The 10,779-nt window shown below is 41.1% G+C and overlaps 1 protein-coding gene across 9 annotated transcripts in view; it reads right to left on the bottom strand.

Moving 5' to 3' along the window:
* Positions 1–1,351: 1,351 nt before the first annotated feature.
* SHLD2 (shieldin complex subunit 2) overlaps positions 1,352–10,779 on the bottom strand; it is a 131,404-nt gene continuing 121,976 nt past the window's right edge. For all 9 annotated transcript variants that reach the window (XM_036356015.1, XM_036356013.1, XM_036356019.1 and 6 more), the window contains one exon: positions 1,352–1,949. In XM_036356015.1, the coding sequence (XP_036211908.1) occupies positions 1,765–1,949 (185 nt within the window). In that variant the 3' untranslated portion in view covers positions 1,352–1,764. The remainder of the gene's footprint in view (positions 1,950–10,779) is intronic.

Raw genomic sequence — 10,779 nt, 5'->3', positions numbered from 1 at the left:
AAAAATCAAGTGACTAAATAATCTGATGAACAGAATATACTGGTGATTATAATAGAATCAGGGGCATAGAAAGGGAGTGAACTGACTATTCTTGGGGGGGGAAGCGGTGAGGGGGATGCAGGAAGAGACTGAACAAAAATGGTGCACTTATGGATGAGGACAGTTGGGGGGGGTGAGGGGGGAGGGGGGGAAACGGGTGGAGGGGAACTATGGGGGGAAAAGGAGGAACAACTGTAATAATCCGAACAATAAAGATTTATTTTTTTTTAAAAAAAAAAGATGCCTCTAAGGATTTATTGAAAGGCATGGACCCCTCTACAATGAAAAATGGACTTTTGTCTGCACTCTCCCATATACATTGTTGCATATTATTTTGGGGAGAATCAAAGTTTTTTTAAAAAGGGAAAAAACCTGAATTAGAGAAAATAATTTCAATGAACTATAGGAATTTAACAAAACACAGACATAGTAAAATAAACTTGTTAATTTCATCGTTGTTTTCAAACAATATTATTAATCCATTAAGTCACAACATACTCCATCCATATTTACAAGTTAAGTGCCACTCCGTATTTCCTCATTTTCCCATTTTATATGAGCTTCTCTGACAAACACAATGAGAACAGAAGTTGCTAAATGTTCATTGGTAAGTCAGTTCAGTACGGCATTCAAATCCCAGCCCACAGTGTGGCGCTTCCTCACTCTGTAAAATGAAGCATGACCTTGTCTCCATCATTTTCAATGCTTCATAAAAAGACATGTTCATCTTGAACTTGTCTAAACATGGGCTTATTCAAACTAGCCCATTATTACGTGTAGTTATGATGAAGGAAATCATCTCATGGCGATAGTTTACGAAAGAGGAATAAGGAAAGCTAGAGTTTGAGAGTAGAGCAGAAAGGAGTTCCTGAGGAAGTGTTAACCTGCATCCGCAGTACTTAGCTCAGCACCTAGACTGTGGCAAGGACTATAGAAAGTGAACCTTCAATTCCCAGAAATACACTGCCGTTATTGCTAGATAATTTCTCTAGAACAGCAATTTTCACCCAGTGTGCTGCAAGAATTTTTAAAACATGCAGCACCTGACTATTTAGTCAGGGGCACTGCTCTCTCTTCCCTTAGACTGTCAAATAAAAATGACAACAGCCAACACAATAGTTGTCCAGTGTAAATGAATCAAATTATACCTATTTTTTGTCAGATCAGCAAAATTTTAGTAATTAGTGTTTATGTGTGCCATGAGATGAAAAAGGTTGAAAATCGCTGCGCTAAAAGCAAGAGAGGAAAACATAAAAACAAAAATCCCAACAAAATTTTCCTAGAAAAAAATGTTTTATTTTACATATTTAGCTCTTTATTAAATATCTTTATTTAGCTCTTTATAAAATACAAGGGTGAGCAAAAATAGGGTTACAGTTGCATGTGAAAGTGTGTTCTTATATTACTAGATGCCCGGTACACAAAATTCGTGCACTTGGGGAGGTCCCTCAGGCCGACCTGCATCCTCTCACAGTCTGGGACCCCTCAGGGGCAGTCCACCTGCCAGCTTAGGCCCGACCCCCCCCCCCCCCAGGAAATAGTTTTATTATATAGGATTTATTAATTATTGTATTATTTTCCATATGAACAACTATAAACCTACTTTTGCCCACACCTGTGTATTTAAAAACCCCAAGCAAAAGTCCTGTCATTCATTGGGCTGGAAACAAATCCTTTTCTGTGGTCTCCTTGAAGTGCCATGGTCTCTACTGGCCTCAGGGAGGGCTAGGAGCATGCTCCCCAGGCAGGCAAGAAGTCCAGCAAGGAGAGGTCCTGTTGCAGCGGGTAACTGTTTTCCTCCAGCACGAAGAGGCTCTGCACCTTCAGGACACAAGGTGCTCCGCAGGCTGCCAACAAGGAGTGGAGCACGTCTGCTGCAACTAAGCCATAGGTGACCTCCGAGGGCGGGGCTGCGGAGAACAGAAACATGCACACTCTCAGTGTCCTGTCCCGCAGGCAGAAACACGCGCCGCAGGCTCACTCTTCCCCCTGGCTCAGTGGGTTAGCGTAGATATATGAACCAGGAGGTTGAGGTTTGATTCCTTTTCAGGGCACATGCCTGGTTGTGGGTTTGATCCTTGGTGGTGGGTGTGCAGGAGGCAGCCAGTAAATGATTCTTTCTCATCACTGATATTGCTGTCTCTCCTTCCTTTTCCCTTCCTCTCTGAAATTGTTAAAGAAATATTAAAAAATAATAATAATTTACAGGGATCCTGGCTGGTGTTGCTCAGTAGTTAGAGCATCAAATGAAGGATCATGGGTTCAATTACCAGTCAAGGGCATATACCTTGATTGTGGGTTTGCTCCCCACTTCTGGTCAGGGGGCATGCAGGAGGCAACCAGTCAATGTGTCTCTCTCAAATCAATGTCTCTCTCTCTGTTTCTCTCTATCTATTTCTCTCTCCTTCCCTAGCTCAGTTCCACTCTCTCTGAAGAACAATGGGGAAAAATTTCCTCAGGTAAGGATTAACAAAACAAATAAAATAAAATAAAAATATATCCTCGGGTGAGAATTTTTTAAAAATGTCCATACTGCCCAATGCAATCTATAGATTCATTGCAATTCCTATTAAAATACCAATGATATATTGCACAGATCTAGAACAAATATTCCAAAAATTTATACAGAACCACCAAAGACTCCAAATAGGCCCAACAATTTTGAGCAAGAAGAACAAAGTTGGAGGTATCACACTACCTGATATCCAACTGTTCTACAAGGCCACGGTAACCAGAACCAGGCTGGCCCTGGCTGGTGTGGCTCAGGCGGTTAGGCATCGTCTCAAGTACTTAAGAGTTGCCAGCTCGATTCCCAGTCAGGGAATGTGCCCTGGTTGCAGGCTTGATCCCTGGTGGTGAGGCATGAGGAAAGCAGCCAAATCAATGTTTCATTCTCTCTTGCTCCCTGTCCCTTCCTCTCTCTAAAAATCAACAAAAATATATATATATTTAAAAACAGCCTGGTACTGGCATAAGAACAGGCATATAGATCAATGGAACAGAGTCAGGAAATAAACCCATGCCTTTATGGTTAATTAATATTTGACAAAGGAGGAAAGAACACACAGTGGAGCCAAGACAGTCTCTTCAATAAATGGCAGGAGGGAAATTTGACTGGTACATGCAAAAAAAGGAAACGACCACCAACTTAGACCATACACAAGAATAAACACAAAATGTATAAAAGACTTAAATGTAAGTCTTAAAACCATAAAAATCCTAGAAGAAAACATAAGCAGTAAAATTTCAGGCATTACTCGTAGCAATATTTTTGCCAATATATCTCCTTGAGCAAGAGAAAAAAAGCAAAAAAATAAAGAAATGGGACTACAACCTAAAAACCTTTTGCACAGAAAAAATAAAATCAACAAAATGAAAAGGCACTGAGTCAAATGGAAGAACTTACTTGTCGATACATCTGATAGGGGGTTAATTTCCAAAATATATAAAAAACTTATACAACTCAACACCAAAAAGAAAAAACAACACAATTAAAAAATGAACAAAGAGCCCTAACCGGTTTGGCTCAGTGGATAGAGCATCAGCCTGCGGCCTCAAGGGTCCCAGGTTTGATTCTGGTCAAGGGCATGTACCTTGGTTGCGGGCACATCCCCAGTGGGGAGTGTGCAGGAGGCAGCTGATCGATGTTTCTCTCTCATCGATGTTTCTAACTCTCTATCCCTCTCCCTTCCTCTCTGTAAAAAATCAATAAAATATTTTTTTTAAAAAAATGAACAAAGAAACAGATACTTCTCCAAAGAGGACATTCAGATGGCCAATAGTCATATGAAAAGATGCTCAACATCACTAATCATCAGACAGATGCAAATTAAAACCACAATGAGATATTACCTCACGCCTGTCAAAATGACTAGCATCAATAAATCAACAAAAAAGTGTTGGTGAGGATGTGCAGAAAAGGAAACCCTCATGGTGCACTGCTGGTGGGCATGCAGACTGGTACAGCCACTGTGGAAAGCAGTGTGTAGTTTCCTCAAAAATATTAAAAATAGAACTTCCTTTTTATCCAGTGATCCCACTTTGGGGAATATATCTGAAGAAACCCGATATACTCATTTGAAAGAATATATGCATCCTATAACGTGGTATGTGGCATTGTAATTCCTCCAAATTTGTTCTTCTTTCACAAGATTGCTGCAGTTATTCGAGGTCTTTTTTAGTTCCATATAATTTTTTGGAGTATTTGTTCTAGATCTGTGAAATATGCTGTTGGTATTTTAATAGGGATTGCATTGAATCTATGGATTGCCTGGGGTAATATGGACATATTAATGATGTTGATTCTACCAATCTATAACACGGTATATCCTTCCACTTATTTATATCTTCTTCTATCTCTTTTTTTAACGTCTATACTTTTCTGAGTTTAGGTCTTTTGCCACCTTGGTTAAGTTTATTGCTAAGTATCTTAATTTTTGTTGCAATGGTAATGGGATAGCTTGCTTAGTTTCTCTTTCTGAAAATTCATTATTGGTGTATGAAAAAGCCATCGATTTTGGGGTGTTCATTTTGTATCCTGCTACATTGCCAAATTCATTTATTAAATCTAGTAATGTTTTGGTGGAGTCTTCAGGGATTTCTATGTACAATATCATGTCATCTGCGAATAATGAGTGTTTTACTTTCTCCTTTACAATTTGGATGCCCTTTATTTCTTCTTCTTATCTGATCACTGTGGCTAGGACTTCCAGTATTATGTTGAATAAGAGTAGTGAAGATGGACATCCCAGTCTTATTCCTGTTCTTGAGGGAAACGGTTTTAGTTTTTGCCCATTTAGTATGATGCTTGCTATAGGTTTGTCAATATGGCCTTTATCATGTTAAGATATGCTCCTCTATTCTCACTTTGCTAAGAATGTTTATCAAAAATGGGTGTTGGATTTTGTCAAATGCTTTTTCTGCGTCTATTGATAATGATCATGTAATTTTTGTCTTTCAATTTGTTTTGTGATGTATCAAGTTTACTGATTTGCGAATATTGTGCCAGCCTTGCATTCCTGGAATAAATCCCACTTGGTCATGCTGTATGATCTTTTTAATATATTGCTGGATCCGATTTGCTAATATTTTTGATGAAGGATTTTAGCATCTATGTTCATCAGGGATATTGGCCTGTAATTATTTCTTTGTAGTGTCTTTATCTGGTTTTGGAATTAGGATAATTCTGGCCTCATAAAAAGAGTTTGGAAGTGTTCCTTCCTTTTGGATTTTTTGGAATAGTTTGAGGAGATAGGTGTTAGTTCTTCTTGAATGTTTGGTAAAATTCCCCTGTGAAGCTGTCTGAACCTGGGCTTTTGTTTGCTGGGAGTTGTTTTTTTTTTTTTTTTTTTTTTTTTAATGTTGCTTCTATTTCATCAGCTGTTTTATTGGTCTAATCAGGTTTTCTTATTCTTCCTGATTCAGTTTTGGGAGATTGTATTTTTCTAGCAATTTGTCTATTGCATCCATATTGTCCAGGTTGTTGGCATATAGTTGTTCACAGTATTTTCCTACAACCCTTTGTATTTCTGTGGCATCAGTGGTTACTTTTCCACTTTCATTTCTGATTTTATTTATTTGGGTCCTCTCTCTTTGTTTCTTGAAGAGTCTGGCTAATGGTTCATCAATTTTGTTTATTCTTTCAAAGAAACAGCTCTTGGTTACATTGATTTTTTCTATCTTTTTTAGTCTCTGTGTTATTCATTTCTGCTCTAAACTTTATTATTTCCTTCCTTCTACTTACTCTCGGCTTTTGTTACTGTTCTCTTTCTAGTTCTTTAAGTTGTAGCACTAAATAGTTTATTACTGATTTTTCTTATTTTTTGAGGTATGCCTGTAGTGCTATGAACTTCCCTCTCAGTACTGCTTTTGCTGTGTCATAGAGATTTGGGGTTGCTGTGTGTTCATTTTCATTCGTTTCCAGGAAGTTTTTTGTTTGTTTCTTGATTTCATTGGCAACCCATTCATCCCATATAATAAAAGGGTAATATGCAAATAGACTGAATGGCAGAAAGACCAGAATGCCGGTGGCCCCTGGCCCTGGCCGGTCCCGCCACCCAGTGAGCCCCCCCCGCCACACCCTGATCAGGGGTGGGGGCAGACAGCAAATCGCCCGGGACCCTACACCTGGCTGGCCCCACCCCCCAGCAGGCACTCTCACCCCGATCAGGGGTGGGGCTGGCTGGCAAACTGCCTGCAGCCCCTTGCCCTGGACAACCCTGCCCCCGACTGGCCCCCGGCCCCAGCCAGCCTGCCCACAATGGCCCCGACCGGCTGGGCCCTCCCAGCAGGTCGTGCACCAGGCCACTAGTTGTTTAATAACATGCTATTTAGCCTCCATGTGTTTGAATGTTTTGGGGTGTTTTTACATACTTGATTTCTAATTTCATTCCACTGTGATCTGAGAAGATGCTTGATATGATTTCAATCTTGTTGAACTTGTAGAGACTTGTTTTGTGTCCTAACATGTGGTCTATCTTTGTGAATGACCATGTGCACTTGAGAAGAATGTATATTCTGCTGCTGTGGGGTGAAATGTTCTATAAATGTCCATTAAATCCATCTGATCCAGTGTGTCCTTTAGAGTCACTGTTTCCCTATTAAGTTTTTGTCTGGAAGATCTATCCAGTGAATTCAGGGGGGTGTTAAAGTCCCCTACTATGACTGTATTGCTGTCGATCTCTCCATTAAAGTCCTCTAGAAGTTTTTTTTATATATTTAGGTGCTCTTATATTGTTTGCATATATGTTTACCAGGGTTATATCCTCTTGCTGGATTGATCCCTTTAGTATTATGTAGTGACTTCTATTGTCTCTTGTGATGGCCTTCATTTTGAAGTCTATTTTGTTGGGTATGAGTATTGCTATGCCAGCTTTTTTTTTTTCTTTTCCATTTGCATGTAAACATTTTTTTTTCTATTCCTTCACTCCCATCCTGTGTGTGTCTTTTGTTCTGAGGTGGGTCTTTTGTAGACAGAATATAGTTGGGTCATTTTTTTGTATCCATTCAGCTACCCTATGCCTTTTGATTGGAGCATTTAATCCATTTACATTTAGGGTTATTATTGATAGATACTTATTTCTTGCCATTTTAATTATGTATGCCTAGGTTTCTCTCTGTGTTTCTTCTTCTCATTAAAGCAGTCCCTTTAGCATTTCCTATAATGCTAAATTGGTGGTGATGTACCCCTTTAGCATTTTTTTTGTCTAGGAAGCTCTTTATTTGACTGTCTATTTTGAATGATAGCCTTGCTGGATATACTAATCTGGTTTTAAATCCTTGCTTTCCATTACCTTGACAACTTCATGCCATTCCCTTTGGCATATAGAGTTTCTGATGAGAAATCAGGTGTCAGCCTTATGGGAGCTTCTTTGTAGGTAACAGTTTGCTTTTCTCTTGCGGCCTTTAAGATTCTATCTTTGTCTTTAAATTTTGGCAATATAAGTGTCTGGGCGTGGGCCTGTTTGGGTTCTTCTTGCTTGGGGTTCTCTGTGCCTCCTGAACTTATTCCTTTACCAGGTTAGGGAAGTTTTCTGCCATTATTTCTTCAAACACGTTCTCTATCCTTTTCTCCCTTTCTGCCTCTTCTGGCATACCTGCTATTTGAATATTGTTATGTTTCACATTAGTCCACAGCTCCCTTAAGCTGTCCTCCTGTTTTTTAATTGTTTTTTCTTTTTGGTTCTCTGAATGATTTTTTCAACCCTGTCTTCTAATTCACTGATTTGATCCTTAGCTTCCCCTAATCTGCTGTGTATTCCTTCCAGTGTGTTCTTTATTTGTACTATGTCATTATTTCTGTTTTCATAGTTACTATATCTTTTTTTATGCTGTTGAGCATCTTTACCATCATTACTCTGAACTCTGTATCAGATAAATTTCTTATCTCCATTTCATTTATCCTTCTTCTGCAGAATTCTCTTGTTCTTTCATTTTGGGGCTGTTTCTTTTTCTCCTCATTTTGGCTGCCTGTTTGGGTTTGTGACTATGTATTAGGTAGATCTACTACGCCTCTCAATCTCTAGTGCAAGACAGTATAAAATGCTGTCTGACTAATTAGATCAGGCAAAGACTCAAAGCCTCCAGAGATCACCTCTGCCTACAGATTGATAGAATTATAACTTGAATTGCCCTCTGGCAATTGTCCTCACATGTGGCAAGAGTTTTCAACAGGGTGGGGGCAGTTGCTTCTGTCTGGAGGCTAATTATTATTTTCAGTCCCTCAAGTGGCCTCAAGAACTCAGCACTGTGGGGCAAGGTGTTTTCCAATAGGGTGGGTCACCTGTCTTCCCCTCAGGAAAGGCCTCCTGTATAGCAAATGTCTGTGTGGGAATGATTGTCCTCCACTGTATTAGGGAATGACTCAGCAAAGGAAACCTGGGTGTCTGCCTTCAGAGCTCTAACCCCAGAGACCCCTATCCTGGCTTCTGCTCGCACAGCTCTAGTCCACTCTGCTCTCCCTTTTCTGGAGCACAAGGTGGGTGGCTCCACAGGGAATTTTGTGCCTTGCCCCTTTAATAAGGTGCCTGAATTTTCAGCCGTCTCTCCCTGACCAACAGCAACTCTGCTGCTTTTCACAGCCATAGCTATGCGGGTACCCTTTTCAGTTGTGGTATTCTCTTCTGGGGGGCCCATCTTGGGGATTAGACCCCAGAGTTCTCAGTGGCAACCCTCCACAGCTAAGATAACTCTCCAGAACTTTAGTTGCTGTGTGTGGGAGCCTGGCCAGCCCTTTCACACCTCTACCCCTCCTACCAGTCTCTATGCAGTCTCCACTTTCAGTCCTCAGGTATCAGGGTTCTCTTCAGTGAGTCTTCCATTGGTTACTCAGGCAGTTTTTCTGTATTTTAGTTGTAATTCCAGTTCGGTCCTGGGAACATGTCCATGCACAGTATTCACTTACTCTGCCACCATTTTTTATCTCCAGGAACATTCTTTTAGAGATCTGCTAGTCCCTCCCTGGGCAAGGAAGGGAGCCTAAGGCTGAGTAGGAAAGGCATTTTCGGGCTGGATGACTTTGGAGGAGACCAAGATGTGGAACAGGGTCTGCATTTCCTAGCCCCAGGCCTAGAAGGAAATCACGCAAAGACTCAAAGCTTCCAGAGACCCACATCTGCCTGCAGTCCTCCTGTAGTCTGATTATTATCAGCTTTGATCAGCCTTAGGCTAGACCAGATGGTGGGGTGAGAGTTCTTCCAACAGGGAGTGATAACTGCCTTTCCCCTAGGCAAAAACCACCTGGACAGCAAAGACCCATAGGAGAAAGATGTTTTTTGCAGCCTGAGGGAATGACTCAGCACAGGAAACCGGGTGGCTGCCCTCTGAGCGCCAATCCCAGACCCCCAACTCTGGACTCTGCTCACACAGCTCCAGTCCATTCTTCCTTCCCTCTGCCAGAGCCCAAGGTGAGTGGCTGCACACAAAATTTTGTGGGTTGGCCCTTTAAGAGGGTCCCTGCCTTTTCCACTGTCTCTGGCTAGCAGACAGCAATCGTGCTGCTTTTCACAGCCAGGTGCTCTGTGGGCACCTTTCTCAGTTCTGGTGATCTGGATCAGGGAGCCAAGCTTGGGGTTTAGACCTCAGTGTTCTCAGGTGAACCCCCTTCAGCTGAGATATCCCTCCAGACATTCAGCGCTGCCTGTGGGAGCCTGGCCAGCCCTTTTGCACCTCCACACTTCCTACCAGTTTCTATGCGGTCTCCACTTTCTGTCCTTGGTTATCAGGATTCTCTCCAGCTAGTCCTCAGTTGATATTTTAGGGCGGTTTTTCTGTATTTTAGTTGTATTTTCAGTTTGGTCCTGGGAGAGTATCAGTGTAGCTTCCATTACTCTGCCGCCATTTTTAATTCCCCAGAGCAGTGTTTTTTTACAATAGCCAAGATGTGGAAATAGCCAAAGTGCCCATCAGTAGATGAGTGGATAAAAAGCTGTGGTACATTTACACAATGAATACTACTTCGCTGTAAAAAAGAAGGATATTTTACCTTTTGCAAAAGCATGAATGGACCTAGAGATTATTATGCTAAGTGAAAAAAAGCCAGTTAGAGAAAGACAAATGTTGTATGATCTTACTTATATGTGGAATCAAAAGAACAAAATAAATTAGCAAACCAAATAGAAACAGCCCATACATACAGAAAGCAGACTGACAGCTGTCAGAGGGTAGGGGGTTGAGGGACTGGGTTAAAAAAGGTGAAGGGATAAAGCAAAAAATATGTACATACACAATACAGATATGTACAAGAGTATGATGATAGCCAGACAGAAAGTGGGGTGGGAGAGGTGGACGTGGGCAAAGGGAGGATAAATGGGGAAGGAAAGATACTTTACTTTGGGCAGTGAGCACACAATGCAGTGTGCACATGATGTTTGACTGACTTGTACACTTGAAACCTGTGTGGGGGTTTTTTTGTTTGTTTTTTTATATTTTATTTTATTTTTTAATCCTCATCCAAGGGCGTATGGGGGGGGGGGGAGAGAGAGAGAGAGAGAGAGAGAGAGAGAGAGAGAGAGAGAGAGAGAGAAAGAAAGAGAGAGAAATATCGATGTGAGAAACATCAATTGGCTGCCTTCCATATGCTTCCCAACTGGGAATCAAACCTGCAACCCAGGCATGTGCCCTGACTGGGAATCAAACCAGCAACCTTTTGGTGCACAAGATGACACTTAACCAACTGAGCCACTCCAGCCAGGTAAAACCTGTATGATTTTATTAACTGATGTCACCCCAATAAATTCAATA

The sequence above is a fragment of the Myotis myotis genome, unplaced genomic scaffold (assembly GCF_014108235.1).
Source record: "Myotis myotis isolate mMyoMyo1 unplaced genomic scaffold, mMyoMyo1.p scaffold_m19_p_24, whole genome shotgun sequence".
NCBI lineage: Eukaryota > Metazoa > Chordata > Mammalia > Chiroptera > Vespertilionidae > Myotis > Myotis myotis.
The sequence above is the reverse complement of the archived record's forward strand: the minus strand, read 5'-3'. Positions and strand labels throughout refer to the sequence as shown.